The following is a 23989-nucleotide window of genomic DNA, read 5'->3' as shown; positions in this document are numbered from 1 at the left end:
TCTCTCTCCCTCCCTCCCTCCCTCCGCTGAGACTAATGATGCGTTCAAAACAACTGAGAACTTGGAAATCTCAGACTTCAGTGTGTTCAAGACAACTGGGAAGGACGAGATCTGACTGGGAAAAATATTTTTTGAACGGTCATCCAAGTCGGACAACCTGAAGATCACGGACATCATGATACACTCAGCTCTGCCGAGCAACTGCTACATCAACTGTTGTGTTTTAATGATACACTCAGCTCTGCCGAGCAACTGCTACATCAACTGTTGTTTTAATGATACGCTCAGCTCTGCCGAGCAACTGCTACACCAACTGTTGTGTTTTGAAATATAATATGGCTTGAGAAGAACAAGATTGTCAGGCCAGGCATATGGTGAATATGCTGTGATAATGTATTAGGAATACTGCACCAACCTCATTCCTAAAGAACAATTCTTTAGGAGGTTAAATGGTACATTGTTTACATACATTTTTGTATTTTTAAGATCTTAGATCTTGGCTTTTTGACTGGGAAAGGTTGCTGACCACTGGTTTATGACAACATGGAGTGACTGACAACGAGTGATGATAGCCAATCACAGTCTGGAGCTGGCTATAAGCCCCTCCTCCCTGTCAAAGTCCTTGCCAATAGGAACCAGGGGTAGGGGTGAACTCCATGTCCTGGTTGGTCACATAGCTGAGCAGTGGAAGTCATTGATCATAGGAGTTGGATTAGCTGGTTTGTTGACCTAATAGTGCAGCCGGCTTCAGTGAGGTCAGGTTGTCTTATCTTCCTAAAAACACATGGCTCCTGTGGAAGAGGCTCAGTCTATCATGAAAGCACAGAGTATCAACACACACACACAGCTCATCTAATAGTATTAGCTTTTAGCAGATAAAGTGTTTGGTGCAACGTCACTATTCTTAGTTTAGGATTATGTAAAGCGTCGCTGAATAGTGATATTTTTAAGTGTTTTTTATAACTAGCTGAGCAAAATAACAACCAGCTGAAACGTAGGCCTGGATGCAGTATCTTTGACTTCCCAGATGCCTTCACATTGTATTTTGAAAATATGTTTTCTACATTTCCCTTTTTGAAGCAAAAATTCTCCATCTAGCTTTGCAGGACAAACTAGACATGTCAGACCCATTTTACAGTTTAGGCCCAAGACCGTTGGTGGTGACTAGATGAAGACCAGTCATCAGGACATTAAGGAGTAGGGGGGTAAAGGATGGTGGTGACTAGATGAAGACCAGACATCAGGACATTAAGGAGTAGGGGGGTAAAGGATGGTGGTGACTAGATGAAGACCAGACATCAGGACATTAAGGAGTAGGGGGGTAAAGGATGGTGACTAGATGAAGACCAGTCATCAGGACATTAAGGAGTAGGGGGGTAAAGGATGGTGGTGACTAGATGAAGACCAGTCATCAGGACATTAAGGAGTAGGGGGGTAAAGGATGGTGGTGACTAGATGAAGACCAGTCATCAGGACATTAAGGAGTAGGGGGATAAAGGATGGTGGTGACTAGATGAAGACCAGTCATCAGGACATTAAGGAGTAGGGGATAAAGGATGGTGGTGACTAGATGAAGACCAGTCAACAGGACATTAAGGAGTAGGGGGGTAAAGGATGGTGGTGACTAGATGTAGACCAGTCATCAGGACATTAAGGAGTAGGGGGTAAAGGATGGTGACTAGATGTAGACCAGTCATCAGGACATTAAGGAGTGGGGGTAAAGGATGGTGACTAGATGTAGACCAGTCATCAGGACATTAAGGAGTAGGGGGTAAAGGATGGTGACTAGATGTAGACCAGACATCAGGACATTAAGGAGTAGGGGGTAAAGGATGGTGGTGACTAGATGAAGACCAGTCATCAGGACATTAAGGAGTAGGGGTGGGGGGTAAAGGATGGTGGTGACTAGATGTAGCCCAGTCAACAGGACATTAAGGAGTAGGGGGTAAAGGATGGTGGTGACTAGATGTAGACCAGTCATCAGGACATTAAGGAGTAGGGGGTAAAGGATGGTGGTGACTAGATGAAGACCAGTCAACAGGACATTAAGGAGTAGGGGGTAAAGGATGGTGACTAGATGTAGACCAGTCATCAGGACATTAAGGAGTAGGGGGTAAAGGATGGTGGTGACTAGATGAAGACCAGTCATCAGGACATTAAGGAGTAGGGGGATAAAGGATGGTGACTAGATGTAGACCAGTCATCAGGACATTAAGGAGTAGGGGGTAAAGGATGGTGACTAGATGTAGACCAGTCATCAGGACATTAAGGAGTAGGGGGTAAAGGATGGTGACTAGATGTAGACCAGTCATCAGGACATTAAGGAGTGGGGGTAAAGGATGGTGACTAGATGTAGACCAGTCATCAGGACATTAAGGAGTAGGGGGTAAAGGATGGTGACTAGATGTAGACCAGTCATCAGGACATTAAGGAGTAGGGGGTAAAGGATGGTGACTAGATGTAGACCAGACATCAGGACATTAAGGAGTAGGGGGTAAAGGATGGTGACTAGATGTAGACCAGTCATCAGGACATTAAGGAGTGGGGGTAAAGGATGGTGACTAGATGTAGACCAGTCATCAGGACATTAAGGAGTAGGGGGTAAAGGATGGTGACTAGATGTAGACCAGACATCAGGACATTAAGGAGTAGGGGGTAAAGGATGGTGGTGACTAGATGAAGACCAGTCATCAGGACATTAAGGAGTAGGGGGGTAAAGGATGGTGGTGACTAGATGTAGCCCAGTCAACAGGACATTAAGGAGTAGGGGGTAAAGGATGGTGGTGACTAGATGTAGACCAGTCATCAGGACATTAAGGAGTAGGGGGTAAAGGATGGTGACTAGATGTAGCCCAGTCATCAGGACATTAAGGAGTAGGGGGTAGGGGGTAAAGGATGGTGGTGACTAGATGAAGACCAGTCAACAGGACATTAAGGAGTAGGGGGTAAAGGATGGTGACTAGATGTAGACCAGTCATCAGGACATTAAGGAGTAGGGGGTAAAGGATGGTGGTGACTAGATGAAGACCAGTCATCAGGACATTAAGGAGTAGGGGGATAAAGGATGGTGACTAGATGTAGACCAGTCATCAGGACATTAAGGAGTAGGGGGTAAAGGATGGTGACTAGATGTAGACCAGTCATCAGGACATTAAGGAGTAGGGGGTAAAGGATGGTGACTAGATGTAGACCAGTCATCAGGACATTAAGGAGTGGGGGTAAAGGATGGTGACTAGATGTAGACCAGTCATCAGGACATTAAGGAGTAGGGGGTAAAGGATGGTGACTAGATGTAGACCAGTCATCAGGACATTAAGGAGTAGGGGGTAAAGGATAGTGGTGACTAGATAAAGACCAGTCAACAGGACATTAAGGAGTAGGGGGTAAAGGATGGTGACTAGATGTAGCCCAGTCATCAGGACATTAAGGAGTAGGGGGTAAAGGATGGTGACTAGATGTAGCCCAGTCATCAGGACATTAAGGAGTAGGGGGTAAAGGATGGTGGTGACTAGATGAAGACCAGACATCAGGACATTAAGGAGTAGGGGGTAAAGGATGGTGGTGACTAGATGAAGACCAGTCATCAGGACATTAAGGAGTAGGGGGTAAAGGATGGTGACTAGATGAAGACCAGTCATCAGGACATTAAGGAGTAGGGGGTAAAGGATGGTGACTAGATGTAGACCCGTCATCAGGACATTAAGGAGTAGGGGGTAAAGGATGGTGACTAGATGTAGGCCAGTCAACAGGACATTAAGGAGTAGGGGGTAAAGGATGGTGATGACTAGATGAAGACCAGACATCAGGACATTAAAGAGTAGGGGGATTAAGGATGGTGGTGACTAGATGAAGACCAGACATCAGGACATTAAGGAGTAGGGGGTAAAGGATGGTGGTGACTAGATGAACACCAGACATCAGGACATTAAGGAGTAGGGGGTAAAGGATGGTGGTGACTAGATGAAGACCAGTCAACAGGACATTAAGGAGTAGGGGGTAAAGGATGGTGACTAGATGTAGACCAGTCAACAGGACATTAAGGAGTAGGGGGTAAAGGATGGTGACTAGATGTAGACCAGTCATCAGGACATTAAGGAGTAGGGGGTAAAGGATGGTGACTAGATGTAGACCAGTCATCAGGACATTAAGGAGTGGGGGTAAAGGATGGTGACTAGATGTAGACCAGTCATCAGGACATTAAGGAGTAGGGGGTAAAGGATGGTGACTAGATGTAGACCAGACATCAGGACATTAAGGAGTAGGGGGTAAAGGATGGTGGTGACTAGATGAAGACCAGTCATCAGGACATTAAGGAGTAGGGGGGTAAAGGATGGTGGTGACTAGATGTAGCCCAGTCAACAGGACATTAAGGAGTAGGGGGTAAAGGATGGTGGTGACTAGATGTAGACCAGTCATCAGGACATTAAGGAGTAGGGGGTAAAGGATGGTGACTAGATGTAGCCCAGTCATCAGGACATTAAGGAGTAGGGGGTAAAGGATGGTGGTGACTAGATGAAGACCAGTCAACAGGACATTAAGGAGTAGGGGGTAAAGGATGGTGACTAGATGTAGACCAGTCATCAGGACATTAAGGAGTAGGGGGTAAAGGATGGTGGTGACTAGATGAAGACCAGTCATCAGGACATTAAGGAGTAGGGGATAAAGGATGGTGACTAGATGTAGACCAGTCATCAGGACATTAAGGAGTAGGGGGTAAAGGATGGTGACTAGATGTAGACCAGTCATCAGGACATTAAGGAGTAGGGGGTAAAGGATGGTGACTAGATGTAGACCAGTCATCAGGACATTAAGGAGTGGGGGTAAAGGATGGTGACTAGATGTAGACCAGTCATCAGGACATTAAGGAGTAGGGGGTAAAGGATGGTGACTAGATGTAGACCAGTCATCAGGACATTAAGGAGTAGGGGGTAAAGGATGGTGGTGACTAGATGAAGACCAGTCATCAGGACATTAAGGAGTAGGGGGGAGGGGGTAAATGATGGTGGTGACTAGATGTAGCCCAGTCAACAGGACATTAAGGAGTAGGGGGTAAAGGATGGTGACTAGATGTAGCCCAGTCATCAGGACATTAAGGAGTAGGGGGTAAAGGATGGTGGTGACTAGATGAAGACCAGTCAACAGGACATTAAGGAGTAGGGGGTAAAGGATGGTGACTAGATGTAGCCCAGTCATCAGGACATTAAGGAGTAGGGGGTAAAGGATGGTGACTAGATGAAGACCAGTCATCAGGACATTAAGGAGTAGGGGGTAAAGGATGGTGACTAGATGTAGACCCGTCATCAGGACATTAAGGAGTAGGGGGTAAAGGATGGTGACTAGATGTAGGCCAGTCAACAGGACATTAAGGAGTAGGGGGTAAAGGATGGTGGTGACTAGATGAAGACCAGACATCAGGACATTAAGGAGTAGGGGGATTAAGGATGGTGGTGACTAGATGAAGACCAGACATCAGGACATTAAGGAGTAGGGGGTAAAGGATGGTGGTGACTAGATGAAGACCAGACATCAGGACATTAAGGAGTAGGGGGATAAAGGATGGTGGTGACTAGATGAAGACCAGTCATCAGGACATTAAGGAGTAGGGGATAAAGGATGGTGGTGACTAGATGAAGACCAGTCAACAGGACATTAAGGAGTAGGGGGGTAAAGGATGGTGGTGACTAGATGAAGACCAGTCATCAGGACATTAAGGAGTAGGGGGGTAAAGGATGGTGACTAGATGTAGACCAGTCATCAGGACATTAAGGAGTAGGGGGTAAAGGATGGTGGTGACTAGATGAAGACCAGTCATCAGGACATTAAGGAGTAGGGGGGGGTAAAGGATGGTGGTGACTTGACAGGCCACTAGGACTTTGCCAAAAGGCAACTAAATAGTCTTAGACCATGAGAAACAAGATTCACTGGTCTGATGAAACCAAGATTGAACTCTTTGGCCTGAATGCCAAGTGTCAGGTCTGGAGGAAATTCCCCAAATACAGGTGTACCAAGCTTGAAGCGTCATAACCAAGAAGACTGGAGGCTGTAGTCGCTGCTTCAACAAATGACTGAGTCTGGAAAATATGGTACATTTCTGTCTTTTTATTATTATTTTTAAATAAATGGGCAAACATTTGTTTTTGCTTTGTCATTATGGGGTTGTGTGTGTAGATTGATAAGGGGGGATTGCAAGTCAATCCATCATCACCCACCTATGGAGTTGAAAGTCCGTTCTTGTGATTCCAATTCTATGGTGCTGCTACCTGCTACCAACCAACTGTTCTGTTCAGCAGGTTATCCAGGTCAACAACAAACCCAGCAGGAAACCTCTCTGCCTTCCTTCCTGCCTGGTGTCGGTTTCACACAACAGCCAAACATAAGCCTGGGAACACCTCACACTATTACATAGACGACTAGTACCATTTGATAACCCTACTGGTACCGCTGAAGGCAGCACTGATGAAGTGAGAGGGAATAGGCTTTGTGTCGACGTGAAAGGATGTAATCTGTCCACGAGAAGAGTTCACGGCTTTAGATTGATTTTTCTAAACCGTTTGGTTCTGGCTGTTAAGGGAAACAGACTGAAGTTGGTAGATTCAGAGAGCATTGAGTGCAATGTCCACAATGGGGCCAGAGTCAGGCAGATGGATGCAGGGGGTGGCTGATGTCTCAGTCTTCAGCTGCTTCCTACAGGGAGCAGGCAGTTATGGAACCAACACAAGGTCTTATATAGGCGGATTGATGTGTATCAGTTCAGAAAGTAGGAGTCATGTTTAGAAAACTCTATAGGTTATGAAATACACCTAACATGGCCTGACAGCCTCAGTAACAAAACAAAACTCATCGGCTAAGTCAATAATACTGTAATAACAGTGTCACCTATTCTTCATATATCTGTTCTTCTTCAGCCTCGTTCAAAACCACCATCTATTTTATACATAAGAGCCTGGTCCCTGTGAGAGAGATGGGCACCTGGGAGTCAGTGTGTGAAGTGGGCATCTTCCTCAGAGCAGCTGGGACTCCCTGCCCGCCTCGGCACCCGCCTCCCTCCCTCCTTCCCTGCCTGCCCGCCCGCCTCCCTCCTTCCTTTCTTCCCTCCCTGCCCACCTCCCTCCCTCCCTGCCCGCCTCCCTCCTTGCCCGCCTCCCCCTTCCTTCCCTCCCTCCCTGCCCGCCCCCCCTCCCTCCTTCCCTCCCTGCCTCCCTCCTTCCTTCCTTCCCTCCCCTCCCTGCCTCCCTCCCACCTCCTTCCTTCCTTCCCTCCCTGCCCACCTCCCTCCTTCCCTCCCCCCCCCCCTCCCTCCATCCATCCATCCCTCCCTCCCTCCATCCATCCATCCTTCCCTCCCTCCCTCCCTCCTTCCTTCCTTCCCTGCCCTCCTTCCTTCCCTCCCTGCCCGCCTCCCTTCCCTCCCTGCCCGCTTCCTTCCTTCCCTCCCTGCCCGCCTCCCTCCCTCCTCCCTTCCTTCCTTCCTTCCTTCCTCCCTGTCCGCCACAGCGCCCACCTCCCTCCTCCCTTCCTTCCTTCCCTGCCCGCCACAGCGCCCACCTCCCTCCTCCCTTCCTTCCTTCCCTCCCTCCCTGCCCGCCACAGCGCCCACCTCCCTCCTCCCCGCATCCCTCCCGCCTCCCTCCCTTCCTTCCTTCCTTCCTTCCTTCCCCTCCCTGCCCGCCTCCCTCCCTCCTCCCTTCCTTCCCTCCCTGCCCGCCACAGCGCCCACCTCCCTCCCTCCCTCCCTCCTTCCTTCCTTCCCTCCCTCCCTGCCCGCCACAGCGCCCACCTCCCTCCTCCCCGGCTCCTTGCTGGAGCTCCAGAGCCAGACACGCCTCAGAAACTGTTCCTGGCAGGAGTGGTCGTCCTATCAGTGGACAGTGTACTACACACAGCACCGTCAGCAGCAGAGACTCCACCTGAGGAGAATCACCAACTTCCTATACCTGACAGGGGAACATATGTGTTCTCTGCTGTAACCAAGTACTTTGATCTTGACATCTTGACACTTAGCTAGCTAGCAAGTTAGCAAACCAAATGCATCGCTGGAGCCCTGAGCTGGATAGAATGTATTCAAAACAGCAGATATCTCAGAGTTCTACTTAACCTCGTTGTTGGTTATAAGCAGTGGAGCAGCACGTAACCCCGCAGTGACCCCAACTAACCCCAACGAACCCCGCAAAATAAATATTTATTTTTAAAATCGGTATTGAAAATCATACCGTGGGTATTTCAAAATACCCCGGTATAAAACGGTATGTCACCCAAGCCTAATGATGCCCGCACAGCCCGAGTAGGCAACAACATGGGGGTTTTGTCTCCCATCTCAAAGACTTGTCTGGGCCAGCTAAGTCATGCAGTGTAGACTGGCTTTAGTCTACTTTTAAAATACATCTTTTTTACCACAACAGAAATCCAGCGGTAGTATATTATGGTAGGGACCAGGACGTTGAGCAGACGACATTAAACTGACCTCTGGACAGATGTTCCTAAACACATTGGAGTTCCAGACAGATGTGTCCCAGCCAGGCCAGAGAAGCCGTGGCGGAGAGGAGGAGGAGAGAGGCAGTGGAGGAGGACGAGGAGAGAGGCAGTGGAGGAGGAGGAGGAGAGAGGCAGTGGAGGAGGAGGAGGGCAGGGAGGAGAGGCAGAGGAGGAGGAGGAGGAGGAGGAGGAGGAGGCAGAGGCAGGGAGGAGGAGGAGGAGGAGAGAGGCAGTGGAGGAGGAGGAGGAGGAGAGAGGCAGTGGAGGAGGAGGAGGAGGAGAGAGGCAGTGGAGGAGGAGGAGGAGGAGAGAGGCAGTGGAGGAGGAGGAGGAGAGAGGCAGTGGAGGAGGAGGAGGAGAGAGGCAGTGGAGGAGGAGGAGGAGAGAGGCAGTGGAGGAGGAGGAGGAGAGAGGCAGTGGAGGAGGAGAAGGAGAGAGGCAGTGGAGGAGGAGGAGAAGGAGAGAGGCAGTGGAGGAGGAGGAGAGAGGCAGTGGAGGAGGAGAAGAGAGGCAGTGGAGGAGGAGAAGAGAGGCAGTGGAGGAGGAGAAGAGAGGCAGTGGAGGAGGAGAAGAGAGGCAGTGGAGGAGGAGAAGAGGCAGTGGAGGAGGAGAAGAGGCAGTGGAGGAGGAGGAGAGAGGCAGTGGAGGAGGAGAAGAGAGGCAGTGGAGGAGGAGAAGAGAGGCAGTGGGTAGAGGGAACAGAATAACACCTCACCTCCAGTCCTGACAGAAAGACTGATGTCCCACCATTTAGCTGGAGATAAATCAAGATGGACGCCAGAAGCACTTACTGATTAAGTGTCAGGAATCAGAAGTGCCCCACTCACAGCCAATACACTACAGTCCAGTCTGGCTCTCTGTCAAGAGTAGAATACTAGAGCAGGCCATACTGGGAGGACAAAAGGAACGCCTTATCCTCCCACTGGAATCAGACAGACCTGGAGATTAACCAGACAGGTCACCCCAACCCACGCGGAGGTTAAACAGACAGGTCACCCCAACCCACGGGGAGGTTAAACAGACAGGTCACCCCAACCCACGGGGAGGTTAACCAGACAGGTCACCCCAACCCACGGGGAGGTTAAACAGACAGGTCACCCCAACCCACGGGGAGGTTAAACAGACAGGTCACCCCAACCCACGGGGAGGTTAAACAGACAGGTCACCCCAACCCACGCGGAGGTTAAACAGACAGGTCACCCCACGGGGAGGTTAAACAGACAGGTCACCCCACGGGAGGTTAAACAGACAGTCGTCTGATCTTTCGACTGGTAGAAATTTTAAAAGGTGTTTTTATACATGGAAAACACATCTTATTGAAGGGATCTTCAACGGGACGATATTTTCTTGAACAGATGGTCGGGAACATAATGACAAATCATTTGTAGACTGAAAATTGACCACAAGAACAACAAATCAGATAATATGACTAAAACAATCATTCCAAACCTGGATTAAATTGTATATGATCACGTGTCTCTATCATGCCTGGGAATACCTGGGAACAGATTTACTCAATTAAAATCACTTGGTGTTTTTACAGTCTTATGGTCCAACAATGAACATAAAAAAAATATATCATTTTAAAGGTTAATTTTTATTGGTTCAGAAAACTTAAAGGGCCAAACAAAAGCAAGCCAACCAGTGGGCACCGAGCTGCTTTAAGCCAGCCGACCAGTGGGCACCGAGCTGCTTTAAGCCAGCCGACCAGTGGGCACCGAGCTGCTTTAAGCCAGCCGACCAGTGGGCACCGAGCTGCTTTAAGCCAGCCGACCAGTGGGCACCGAGCTGCTTTAAGCCAGCCGACCAGTGGGCACCGAGCTGCTTTAAGCCAGCCGACCAGTGGGCACCGAGCTGCTTTAAGCAAGCCAACCAGTGGGCACCGAGCTGCTTTAAGCAAGCCAACCGGTGGGCACCGAGCTGCTTTAAGCAAGCCAACCAGTGGGCACCGAGCTGCTTTAAGCAAGCCAACCAGTGGGCACCGAGCTGCTTTAAGCCAGCCAACCAGTGGGCACCGAGCTGCTTTAAGCAAGCCAACCAGTGGGCACGGAGCTGCTTCAAGCAAGCCAACCAGTGGGCACGGAGCTGCTTTAAGCCAGCCACCCAGTGGGCACGGAGCTGCTTTAAGCAAGCCACCCAGTGGGCACGGAGCTGCTTTAAGCAAGCCACCCAGTGGGCACGGAGCTGCTTTAAGCAAGCCAACCAGTGGGCACGGAGCTGCTTTAAGCAAGCCACCCAGTGGGCACGGAGCTGCTTTAAGCAAGCCAACCGGTGGGCACCGAGCTGCTTTAAGGAAGCCAACCAGTGGGCACAGAGCTGCTTTAAGCAAGTCAACCAGTGAGCACTGAGCTGCTTTAAGAGGGCTGTTTATGGAACACAGATGACTCCAGAGGGAGCCCGATGGAAACTGATTTGGGCCGGGCCGGGCGCGTGTCTCTCTCTCCTCCTGCAGCGACAACAGAAACACCAACAGTGTGATTGCCGCTGTCCGTGGTGCTGAAGCTGCAGCGTAAGACGTCTCTAGTTTCTTACTTGTTTTTCCCCTGACTGAAACACTTCATTACAGAAATCCCTCATTTGTTTAGGATATACATTCCCTATTCCCTCCAACCTTGCTCTCTTTACGTGACACATGTAAGCATCGCATGCATGTGACCAATAGGGACTGACCTACAGCCAATCATAACCACATTAATGACTTGGTTATAACGAACTCCCAACACCGTAACATGTGTAAAAACATAATGGATGCAGAGGATGTGAAAAATAAACTCCAAAACAGGAGACTGCTGGACTAAAGAACTCTCAGTTGACCAACGGTGTCCATTCATCACCCCTTGGTGGAACAGGAGGTGAATTGAGAGGCTGCTTATATTCAGCTCCAACTTCTCTCGTCGTGAGAGACTGCTCTCATCATACCCTGCTCTTTCAGGGCTAGATCACTGGGAAACATGACGACTTCCTCTCATCATACCCTGCTCTTTCAGGGCTAGATCACTGGGAAACATGACGACTTCCTCTCATCATACCCTGCTCTTTCAGGGCTAGATCACTGGGAAACACGACTTCCTGCTTCTTATTCATCCCTTTCAGAACACCAGTATGCAGCTCACAGGAGGCTGGTGGCGCCTTCATTAGGGAGGACGGCTCATAGTAACGGCTGGAACAGAATAAACGGAAAGGTATGAAACTCATGAGCTCATGGAATGCATGTGTCTGACGCCGTTCCATTCACTGTATTCCAGACGTTATTATGAGCCATCCTCCCCTCAGCAGCCTCCTGTGCTGCAGCCAGAGTTATAGAGCTGGCATAGTGGCATTGTGATGTTCTGCAAACCCATTCAAACAGCTAGGTTTCCTCCCTCCTACTCAGCAGCAGTAGTTTAACCGCCGTGCCCCAGCGCCCACCTAACAGCTCTGGAGCCAGGTGCAGCACTCGAGTCCATTACCTCCACTCCAGGCAGGGCCCACACCTTCCCACTGGGACGCCATTTTGGATCTAAATTCTCACCAGTCCCCTATCCAGCTGGTGGCTGCAGGCTCTAATCTAGTGGGCATCAGCGGCACAGTCCCATTACCTCCACTCCAGGCAGGGCCAAAACCTCTCCACTGGGCCTCCATTTTGGATCTCCTTTCCTCTCCTACCCATCTGGCTACTTGAGGCTCTAGTCTAGTGGGTATCAATGGCACAGCTTGACAGAGGGGATACAGGGATTAATAAACAGAGTCAGACTACAACACTCAGACTAGTAGTACAGCTATAAGCTCTTAATTCTGTTAGAGGCCAGCCAACACAGTTAGACACACCGAGCCAGCAGATGTAGGTTAAGTGGTGGTTTTTCATGTGCAGCTCTGGAAAGCAACAACATCAGTTCATAAAGTGTCTGCAGTCTAGAAGAGGTGCATATGTGATGTGTCAATGGGAGACAGTGAGGTGACCTATAGACCACCTGACTGTAGTCTAGTAGTAGAGGTATAGACCACCTCCTGACTGTAGTCTAGTAGTAGAGGAGGTATAGACCTCCTGACTGTAGTCTAGTGGTAGAGGAGGTATAGACCACCTGACTGTAGTCTAGTAGTAGAGGTATAGACCACCTCCTGACTGTAGTCTAGTGGTAGAGGAGGTATAGACCTCCTGACTGTAGTCTAGTGGTAGAGGAGGTATAGACCTCCTGGCTGTAGTCTAGTGGTAGAGGAGGTATAGACCTCCTGACTGTAGTCTAGTGGTAGAGGAGGTATAGACCTCCTGACTGTAGTCTAGTAGTAGAGGAGGTATAGACCACCTGACTGTAGTCTAGTAGTAGAGGAGGTATAGACCTCCTGACTGTAGTCTAGTGGTAGAGGAGGTATAGACCTCCTGACTGTAGTCTAGTAGTAGAGGTATAGACCACCTCCTGACTGTAGTCTAGTGGTAGAGGAGGTATAGACCTCCTGACTGTAGTCTAGTGGTAGAGGAGGCCTATAGACCTCCTGGCTGTAGTAGAGTAGTAGAGGTGACCTATAGACCAGCTGACTGTAGTCTAGTGGTAGAAGAGGTATAGACCACCTCCTGACTGTAGTAGAGGAGGTATAGACCACCTGACTGTAGTCTAGTAGTAGAGGAGGTATAGACCACCTGAATGTAGTCTAGTAGTAGAGGAGGTATAGACCACCTGAATGTAGTCTAGTAGTAGAGGAGGTATAGACCACCTGAATGTAGTCTAGTAGTAGAGGAGGTATAGACCACCTGAATGTAGTCTAGTAGTAGAGGTGGTATAGACCACCTGACTAGTCTAGTAGTAGAGGAGGTATAGACCTCCTGACTGTAGTCTAGTAGTAGAGGAGGTATAGACCACCTGACTATAGTCTAGTAGTAGAGGAGGTATAGACCACCTGACTATAGTCTAGTAGTAGAGGAGGTATAGACCACCTGACTGTAGTCTAGTAGTAGAGGAGGTATAGACCACCTGACTGTAGTCTAGTAGTAGAGGAGGTATAGACCACCTGACTGTAGTCTAGTAGTAGAGGAGGTATAGACCACCTGAATGTAGTCTAGTAGTAGAGGAGGTATAGACCACCTGACTGTAGTCTAGTAGTAGAGGTAACCTATAGACCAGCTGTTTTACAAAACCTAAAATGTCATGTTTTTGTGATAAACAATTAATGCCCTGAAGGTTAGATTATTTAAGCTCACTATCTGAGTGACTAGTTAGACTAAACCATCTCTTAGTAAATGATCAAAACAGAGTTGGTTTGTAATATAAAGTCAACGTAGTGGAGGATACATGCACTAAGGGATATCTGACCTTGATCACATTAAGAGAGGACTGACATGTCAGTGTCACTCATTAACAGGCTGACCAGATAAGAGCTACTCTCTGCTTCCGGCAACATTGACGTAGTTTATCACGTCCCAAATTCTGCAAGGCCTTGGAAGGGCACCGTTACTTCTTGACAAGATCGACCGAACTGTGTAGCATCCTGTCCAAACCCAGCCACAGTAAGTCTACTTAGCAATCCCAAATGGCAACCTGCACCCTGTATAATGCACTACTTTAGACCAGGGCCTGTGGGCTCAGGTTAAAAGTAGTGCACTACGTACGGAATAGGGTGCATTTTGAGACACAGTCGGCGTATCAGCTAAGGAAGCAGAATAAAGAGGTTCTGTGAGAAGCTAGCCAATCAGTATCTGTACTGCATTGAATACTAAATGTGACCCATTTCTCATGTGTTTTCCCTGACTAAAATGGGCTTAGCCCAACCTGTTCCTCTGTTATGCCTCAGATGGATACGAGATCACAACAGAAGGATTAGTCACAAATAAGAGAGAAAACAACGCAGTAGCCAGCCTAGTTACATCATGTTAAATGACATCATCTCCTTGGTACATTTTGATCTGGACAGAAATAAATAAAAATCGTCGAGACGGGGGGAAATGAGGCGGCTCCCCGTCGAGGAAATGGAGGCGGCTCCCCGTCGAGGAAATGGAGGCGGCTCCCCGTCGAGCCGGGGGGAAAGGAGGCGGCTCCCCGTCGAGCCGGGGGGAAAGGAGGCGGCTCCCCGTCGGGGAAATGAGGCGGCTCCCCGTCGGGGAAATGAGGCGGCTCCCCGTCGGGGAAATGAGGCGGCTCCCCGTCGGGCCGAAATGAGGCGGCTCCCCGTCGAGCCGGGGGAAATGAGGCGGCTCCCCGTCGAGCCGGGGGAAATGAGGCGGCTCCCCGTCGAGCCGGGGGAAATGAGGCGGCTCCCCGTCGAGCCGGGGGAAATGAGGCGGCTCCCCGTCGAGCCGGGGGGAAATGAGGCGGCTCCCCGTCGAGCCGAGACGGGGGGGGAAATGAGGCGGCTCCCGTCGAGATGGGGGAAATGAGGCGGCTCCTCGTCGAGACGGGGGGAAATGAGGCGGCTCCTCGTCAAGACGGGGGGAAATGAGGCGGCCTATGTGCCCACAGTAGCATGAAGTACAGGCCATCTGTGCTGTTACCCATGGTACATACTGCTGTACCCAGGCAGCGCACTGCTCCACTGGATCCAAAGACAGACAGCCACGGGCAGAACTCATACCAGGTGTGCTCTTCAGTCAGACTATTCGTTTCCCAAACAGCACAGACCCCCAGCAGTGTGAATGTGCAATACTGGAACTCCAGCCTCTCCTGGGTCTGTCCAACAACACGTATCCCTATAGATAGACTGGCCCTACCTATGACAAACCAGTCTGTCACCATTTCCATTCAAGCTGGTTGCAGAACAACAGTCGAGTGTTAAAAACAAAAAGGACCAAAGAGACTGAACACATTCAGCCTACAGAATGACATGGTCATAACATAAGGGTTGTTAGGATGAAGACAGACACACTGGTTATAGGAGAGGAAATCTGACCCACTCTGTCCTTCTCTGGGGAACTACCGATTACACAAACACACAGAGACAGAGGGAGACCGAGACAGACCGAGACAGAGGGAGACCGAGACAGAGGGAGACACCAAGAGAGGGAGATGAGAGTGAGAGAAAGTAGAACGTGGTCACTTCAACAGTGCAGCCAACTGGATTGTAAGGACTGTACACAGGCTCAACAAGGACCCCGGTACCCAATATGGAAATGAACCTACTGTACACAGGCTCAACAAGGACCCCGGTACCCAATATGGAAATGAACCTACTGTACACAGGCTCAACAAGGACCCCGGTACCCAATATGGAAATGAACCTACTGTACACAGGCTCAACAAGGACCCCGGTACCCAATATGGAAATGAACCTACTGTACACAGGCTCAACAAGGACCCCGGTACCCAATATGGAAATGAACCTACTGTACACAGGCTCAACAAGGACCCCGGTACCCAATATGGAAATGAACCTACTGTACACAGGTTCAACAAGGACCCCGGTACCCAATATGGAAATGAACCTACTGTACACAGGCTCAACAAGTACCCCGGTACCCAATATGGAAATGAACCTACTGTACACAGGCTCAACAAGGACCCTGGTACCCAATATGGAAATTAACCTACTGTACACAAGCTCAACAACAAGTAGCCTGGTACCTAAACATAACTAATATTGTTATAGTCAAGGACAGTCAGTATTTGGTGCTGTAACTGACAGAGCTCAGAGGTGCCACATTCATGGCTGTGTTGTTATGGTTGTTTGTGGACAGATTTTAGAATTTGGGTCTGTGACAGGGGACCACAGGGGCCCAGCAGAGCAGAGGAGAGGTGTAAGTAACAGCTGTAACAGGAATCAGAAGTAGTCCCATCCCAGAGAGAATGAACAGAGACTAGATCAGGGCCATGTAACTGGGGAGGACAGAGCACTGAGCAGTCACCTTACCTCTGCCTGTCTTCCTGGGAACATCCCCTAGCCAACTAGTTTAGACCAAGACCATGACTCCGGTAAAGAAACTAGTGCACTCTATAGGGAGTCATTTGGGACACAGAATATGTCTGACCTGCCTGAACTGCTCTACAAATGAAAACAGGCTAGATCAAGTCCCAGGCCCTCCCAGATAGGAAGTTAACGACCCCTGAACTAGAGGATAGTGCAACACATCACGTGAAACCCATTCATTAATAACAAATGAGTTATTCAGTCTCCAGACGACGTGGTCAGATATCCCTCCTCTGTAACAAGGCTGGCCAGACTAACAAGGAGTCCTCTGAGCAAGCTGCCTTCTGGCAACAGATAAACCACCATGGGAGTATTCATCAAGTCCTCAGAGACTTCCAGAGGGGTTTTAGAGAGACTAGTTAAAGACAGGGAAGACAGTAGTGTGGTCAGAGGGGTTTTAGAGAGAGTAGTTAAGACAGGGAAGACAGTAGTGTGGTCAGAGGGGTTTTAGAGAGAGTAGTTAAGACAGGGAAGACAGTAGTGTGGTCAGAGGGGTTTTAGAGAGAGTAGTTAAGACAGGGAAGACAGTAGTGTGGTCAGAGGGGTTTTAGAGAGAGTAGTTAAGACAGGGAAGACAGTAGTGTGGTCAGAGGGGTTTTAGAGAGAGTAGTTAAGACAGGGAAGACAGTAGTGTGGTCAGAGGGGTTTTAGAGAGAGTAGTTAAGACAGGGAAGACAGTAGTGTGGTCAGAGGGGTTTTAGAGAGAGTAGTTAAGACAGGGAAGACAGTAGTGTGGTCAGAGGGGTTTTAGAGAGAGTAGTTAAGACAGGGAAGACAGTAGTGTGGTCAGAGGGGTTTTAGAGAGAGTAGTTAAGACAGGGAAGACAGTAGTGTGGTCAGAGGGGTTTTAGAGAGAGGTTAAGACAGGGAAGACAGTAGTGTGGTCAGAGGGGTTTTAGAGAGAGTAGTTAAGACAGGGAAGACAGTAGTGTGGTCAGAGGGGTTTTAGAGAGAGTAGTTAAGACAGGGAAGACAGTAGTGTGGTCAGAGGGGTTTTAGAGAGAGTAGTTAAGACAGGGAAGACAGTAGTGTGGTCAGAGGGGTTTTAGAGAGAGTAAAAGACAGGGAAGACAGTAGTGTGGTCAGAGGGGTTTTAGAGAGAGTAGTAAAGACAGGGAAGAGTAGTGTGGTCAGAGGGGTTTTAGAGAGTAGTTAAGACAGGGAAGACAGTAGTGTGGTCAGAGGGGTTTTAGAGAGAGTAGTTAAGACAGGGAAGACAGTAGTGTGGTCAGAGGGGTTTTAGAGAGAGTAGTTAAGACAGGGAAGACAGTAGTGTGGTCAGAGGGGTTTTAGAGAGAGTAGTTAAGACAGGGAAGACAGTAGTGTGGTCAGAGGGGTTTTAGAGAGTAGTAAAGACAGGGAAGAGTAGTGTGGTCAGAGGGGTTTTAGAGAGTAGTAAAGACAGGGAAGAGTAGTGTGGTCAGAGGGGTTTTAGAGAGTAGTAAAGACAGGGAAGACAGTAGTGTGGACAGAGGGGTTTTAGAGAGAGTAGTTAAGACAGGGAAGGCAGTAGTGTGGACATATCTATTGTCAAGAGATAGAAGAACAAAGCAATGCATAGGCCACTACACCAAAGAAATAGCATCTCATTCTAGTAGGGTTGTAACGAGTACCAGCACCGTGACAAAACAATGCCTGATCTTCCACAGCAAAAAGAACACCAAGCAGAAAACCAAGGTGATTCTGGGTGACACCATAACGGGTGCTCGTCACGGGGAGGCAGGTAGCCCAGCGGTTAAGAGCGTTGGGCCAGTAACAGAAAGGTCTCTGGTTTGAATCCTCGAGCACAACCTGAAGACTACTTTACACCAGAGTGTCTTCTCTGTCCCTCTATCTACTCCACACTAGTATAGAGGACACCTTCCTTTAGGCTGCCCTGCTCTGTCCTGCCGTGCGCTGTCCTGTCCTGCTCTGCTCTGACGTGCCCTGCCCTGTCCTGCTCTGCTCTGCTCTGTCCTGCCCTCACGTGCCCTGCTCTCACTTGCCCTGCTCTCACTTGCCCTGCTTTGTCCTGTCGTGCCCTGCTCTGTCCTGCCCTCACGTGCCCTGCTCTGTCCTGTCCTGCCCTCACGTGCCCTGCTCTGTCCTGTCCTGCTCTGTCCTGTCCTCACATGCCCTGCCCCACTCTGTCCTGACCTGCCCTCACGTGCCCCGCCCCGTCCTCACGTGCCCCGCCCCGTCCTCACGTGCCCCGCCCCGTCCTCACGTGCCCCGCCCCGTCCTCACGTGCCCCGCCCCGTCCTCACGTGCCCCGCCCCGTGCCCCGCCCCGTCCTCACGTGCCCCGCCCTGCTCTGTCCTGGCGTGTCCTGCCCTGCTCTGTCCTGGCGTGTCCTGCCCTGGCGTGTCCTGCCCTGCTCTGTCCTGGCGTGTCCTGCCCTGCTCTGTCCCGGCGTGTCCTGCCCTGCTCTGTCCCGACGTGCCCCGCTCTGTCCTGTGTCTCATTGACACTGATGACTATGACACCTATATACAGGGTCTGGTTAAATTGCCCCATTTGGCTGTGTGACAGGAGTCCGTTCCTTCGGTCAGGGTTCACTGAAGCACAGCTCCTGCCAGGAGGCAGCTCAAGACACCCGCCGCCAGTTGATTGACACACTAACAATGGTAGTGCACTGTACAGCCCTTGTTTATGGCTCTGCACAGAGGTGTAGTGCTCCTTCCTGGTTGGTGTTGATTAGGAGTCCTGAGACTTAATATTTTCTGGTAATATATATTTGGTTTTACATCCAGCCCCAAGAGGTGCATGAAGGTACACATGAACAAGAGCGTGTGGACACCTGCAAGTCGAACATCTCATTCCCATCGCTGCTAAAACAGCCACCACTCTTCTGGGAAGGCTTTCCACTAGATGTTGGAACATTGCTGCTATAACAGCCACCACCAGCCTTCCCCAAACTGTTGCCACAAAGTTGGAAGCACAGAATCGTCTAGAATGTCATTGTATGCTGTAGTGTTAAGATTTCCTTTCACTGGAACTAAGGGGCCCGAAACATGAAAAACAGCCCCAGATCATTATTCCTCCTCCACCAAACTTTACAGCTGGCACTATGCAGTCGGACAGGTAGCGCTCCGCTGGCATCAGTGTTAAACAAAACAAAATATATCTGTTTGAGATTCTTCAAAGAAGCCAACCTTTGCATTGACAGCTTTGGAAACCTCCACTCCCCCACCCACCCCACAGCAGCACCTCCACCCACCCCACAGCAGCACCTCCACCCACCCCACAGCAGCACCTCCACCCACCCCACAGCAGCACCTCCACTCCCCCACCCACCCCACAGCAGCACCAGCACCCACCCCACAGCAGCACCTCCACTCCCCCACCCACCCCACAGCAGCACCCCCACCCACCCCACAGCAGCACCTCCACTCCCCCACCCACCCCACAGCAGCACCTCCACCCACCCCACAGCAGCACCTCCACCCACCCCACAGCAGCACCTCCACTCCCCCACCCACCCCACAGCAGCACCTCCACCCACCCCACAGCAGCACCTCCACTCCCCCACCCACCCCACAGCAGCACCTCCACCCCCACCCACCCCACAGCAGCACCTCCACCCCCCCCACCCACCCCACAGCAGCACCTCCACCCCACAGCAGCACCTCCACACCTCCACCCACCCCACAGCAGCACCACCCCCAACCACCCCACAGCAGCACCTCCACACCTCCACAACCCCACAGCAGCACCTCCACACCTCCACCCCTCCACAGCAGCACCTCCACCCCTCCACAGCAGCAGCACCTCCACCCCCACCACAGCAGCACCTCCACCCCCAACCACCCCACAGCAGCACCTCCACCCCCAACCACCCCACAGCAGCACCTCCACCCACCCCACAGCAGCACATCCACCCCCCCCCCACCCCTCCCAGCAGCACCTCCACCCCCAACCACCCCACAGCAGCACCTCCACCCCACCCACCCCACAGCAGCACCTCCACCCCCCACCCACCCCACAGCAGCACCTCCAGCCCCCCACCCACCCCGCAGCAGCACCTCCAGCCCCCCACCCACCCACCCAGCAGCACCTCCACCCACCCCGCAGCAGCACCTCCACCCACCCCGCAGCAGCACCTCCACCCACCCCGCAGCAGCACCTCCACCCACCCCACAGCAGCCCCTCCACCCCCACAGCAGCCCCGCCGCCAAACACAGGTTATCCTACTTCCAGAGTTTCCTGAGGGGATTTTGGCCAATATGTTTCTTAAAACACATCACTGATTCACTAAAGAGATCCCAATCCCACCGTCTGTCTGTTAGGGCAGATCAAACGCCTGGCTCACCTGCTCTGTGGTTGCTGCCTGCCTGCACAGCTCTTTGGTTTAACTCCTCAGAAGCAGTTCACATTGATGTAGTTCAGCAACTGTTTTGAACTACTGAGCCAGGTATGATGCGAGGCTGAGGCTCTATCACAAACCCAGAGACCTTGGCTACCAGTTTAGGGGCTTTTATACTTACAGAATATAACATCTGTCGGACATCTATAACATCTGTCGGGCTTCCACATCAGATGTGCAGCTTTGTCTGTTTACAGTATCCTTACATTTGCCTTGAATGTGGACACCTGAAGACCCATTGGATCTCTCCTCGGTACTGCATGTTCTTTGGCAGTAGAAATGACGACAAGGGCTGTGGACTAGCTTGAGTTTTAATAGAAACACATGTAGGATCCAACTCCATCTGAACTAGAGTTGCTGAAGACAGAAAACACAACAGTATGTGGCTGCTGACCCCTCTGCTCCAACAGCCTTTGTGCCACTGCACAGCCAGGGAAACCAGGGCACACACACAGACACACAGACACACAGACACACAGACACACAGACACACACACACACACACACACACAGACACACACAGACACACACACACAGACACACACACACAGGGCAGCAGCTTGCAGACAAGAAGCTTTCTTGCCTTCTTTGCTTGCATCTCACCCACCACAATCAGATATGCTTGAGCCTCTCTCTGTGCTGTGTGCACTCAACAGCAGCCAATCTGGGACTACACTAATGACAAATGTTGGGGACTGTTCGTGCACTGTTAAAAATGTAGGCTATTCCCAGCAGTGGGTCACAACAAATGTTGTGGATTAAAAGAGATTAAGCCACACTCCTCACGCCAATCAAAATAAACAGTAAGCGGACAGGCCAAGCAGAACAAACAGCCTCATTTAGAGAAGGTTGAATTGATTAACGAGGGAAGAAAAAAAATACTAGTTATTTTTTTAAACGCATTCCTGTCATAAAAGACGATCTTCCAAAGGGGCAATGATGGAAGCAGTAGTTCATCACAGAAACAAAAACCCCCCAAAAAATATTGTTGAATCCTTTTAGGCATGAATAATTTAATTCGACCCTTATCTAAAAACATTTATTATTTTGTCATTACCGATAACACTGAGGAGATCAGACAGCGTCACCGGAGGTCAGGGGCCGTGTCAACTTCACATCAATCACCATTCTGATTGCTGTCAGTCTTCAGTTTGCTAAATTACAGATTCAGACTGACTCAAACAACCCAAATTCATAAACAGTGTTCATTGGAATATGAAAACAGAATGGGGCCTAAATGCATTAAATCCACAGCTGGACATCCTGGACAAAAACACAGAGTTGGGCTGAAGAAAAGTTTGCTAATTTAGAGTAGGTATATTCTTCCCAATAGCTATTTAATTTCAGTCAAGACCTCCAAATCACCACCTGCAACCAAAACAAGACCTTTCCCTGAGTGTCAATGCAGATAAATAGCTGGTAGATCTTGTAACAGAGAGTCATGAGTCTTTGTCCTTTAGCTACACGGTCATGTAATACCACAGGATGTAGCTACTCCTGAAAAGTCATCTCTCTCCAGACCAAGAACAGCACAGGCTAATGTTTTGTACTCAGATTGTGGAGATGAACTGACGGGATGGGGGAAATCATGATATTATCGTGTAGGTATTGTGTGTGTTGAGTAGCCTTAAATAGCTACTGTGTTGTCAAAGTATCAGCAGGCTACTATCAACTCATGCAACTAGTCAGGTGTAACTGGCAAACATTCAATGGACCACGATGAGTTTGATTTACATTCTCCTCGAACTGGACAACTAGGAAGAAGTAGTTAATTCACTGGTTAGATAAAGTTGGATGAATAAACACTTCGGTTGTTAAATTATATGGATTAGCAAAAGTCGGCTAACTAGAAACACTGGAACTAAATTAGACATAAAAAAAAATCATTACGAGGTACCGTTAACTGAACACAACCAAAACATCAGGATAAGCGACAATAACTACATGTATAGGCCAGATATTTGTGGATGTTTGAACAGTGTAAAAGGTTAGCTGCTCGCTAAGCAGAGAAAACATAGCAGGCTAACAAGCTAACCAAAATACGCGCTAGTTGCTTTGACTTGAATAGCTCATTGAAAAACTGTGACTTAGCCATCTGCACCTGTAATGAAATGCCCTCCATAAAAACGGGATAAATCAGCTGGCTTGTAAGACATCAGTAGGACTCAATGTTCAAACCTTGGGATAACTATTTGACTACAGCAGAGGGGGAGGGCTGCTGTGCGGACTGGGCCTGTAAATGTCTTGGTTCTCTGTCGCTCTCGATTTGTACAGACAAAAACCAAACACGATAACGCCAAATGTCGGATTACACCTCGACCACTGGCCCAATTTCCCCCAAACCGGGGTCGCTGGGTGCCAAAATAATACCGGTTTGACATGCAACGCTTCCCTGGTGGAGCATCGTGGATATTTTTAGAGGGAAAAAAAAACTCACCGCATTAATTTCTCTTCTCCTCGCAGATCCAAGATGGCTGTGTACTCTAACATCGAGGATGCTGGGTATACAGCCTTTACCCTCTGACCCTGCCTCAACCTCCAAAGGCGTCTCCTGTAGCTGTTGCGGTGCTGGGCGGGTGCGCTTTCTGCTTCTGTTGCCTCCGAAGCATCGTCTCCCTCGCTTCATGTTCCTCTCTAAACAGACCGTGAAACATCTTCCGTGACCGAGCATGATCTATATAGACATTGAAGACGTGAATTGTGACGTGGCCTATGAAATGGCATTAGAAATATGACACATTAAATGTAAATAATTGTTTTCATTCCCCCCCATCTCCCTTTCATCACAGAACCTCACTGTTTTGTCATTTGTTGCAGACAAAATTATACACATGTAATTGAACAATTTGATAGTGTGCTAATTGGAGTTCATTCTCAGTTGCAGGGGTCATGGGCTAAAAAGTGATGATGATTGTGATGATGATATGGAGACACTGTCCCAATCAATCACATTTTGGAATATAGTTTAAAATGAAATTGAAGTGATATGACTAACTTTAATGTGCAAGATGCCCAACCATGTTGTATGTATTGTCTGTTTGCTTTGACAGACAACCACCATTTTCCTCACCATTCAGTGTTTATCCTCTTTTAATCTGACAGTTTTCAGGTTATAAATAAAAGACAATGCTCTTTTGAGGCAACAAGAGATGTTAATAGATGAGCCAGTGTTATTACCACTCCGGCTCACTCACTCATAGCTCAACGTCTTCTGCACAGAACATTACATATACCGCAAAACAAATATTTTATTCAATCTTCTTCGTCTGCTTTTATGGGAAATACAAGGTCACGGTAAATATT

General features: G+C 49.5%; 1 protein-coding gene across 1 annotated transcript in view; it reads right to left on the bottom strand.

The window, feature by feature from the left end:
- The window catches only part of LOC121844414 (CCR4-NOT transcription complex subunit 2-like), a 30626-nt gene extending 7271 nt beyond the window's left edge, over window positions 1-23355 (bottom strand). The window contains exon 1 of the mRNA XM_042314443.1: window positions 23124-23355. Within this exon, the coding sequence (XP_042170377.1) occupies window positions 23124-23312 (189 nt within the window). The 5' untranslated portion in view covers window positions 23313-23355. The remainder of the gene's footprint in view (window positions 1-23123) is intronic.
- Between the last annotated feature and the right edge of the window lie 634 nt (window positions 23356-23989).

The sequence above is a fragment of the Oncorhynchus tshawytscha genome, unplaced genomic scaffold (genome assembly GCF_018296145.1).
Source record: "Oncorhynchus tshawytscha isolate Ot180627B unplaced genomic scaffold, Otsh_v2.0 Un_contig_6045_pilon_pilon, whole genome shotgun sequence".
NCBI classification, from domain to species: domain Eukaryota; kingdom Metazoa; phylum Chordata; class Actinopteri; order Salmoniformes; family Salmonidae; genus Oncorhynchus; species Oncorhynchus tshawytscha.
The sequence above is the reverse complement of the archived record's forward strand: the minus strand, read 5'-3'. Positions and strand labels throughout refer to the sequence as shown.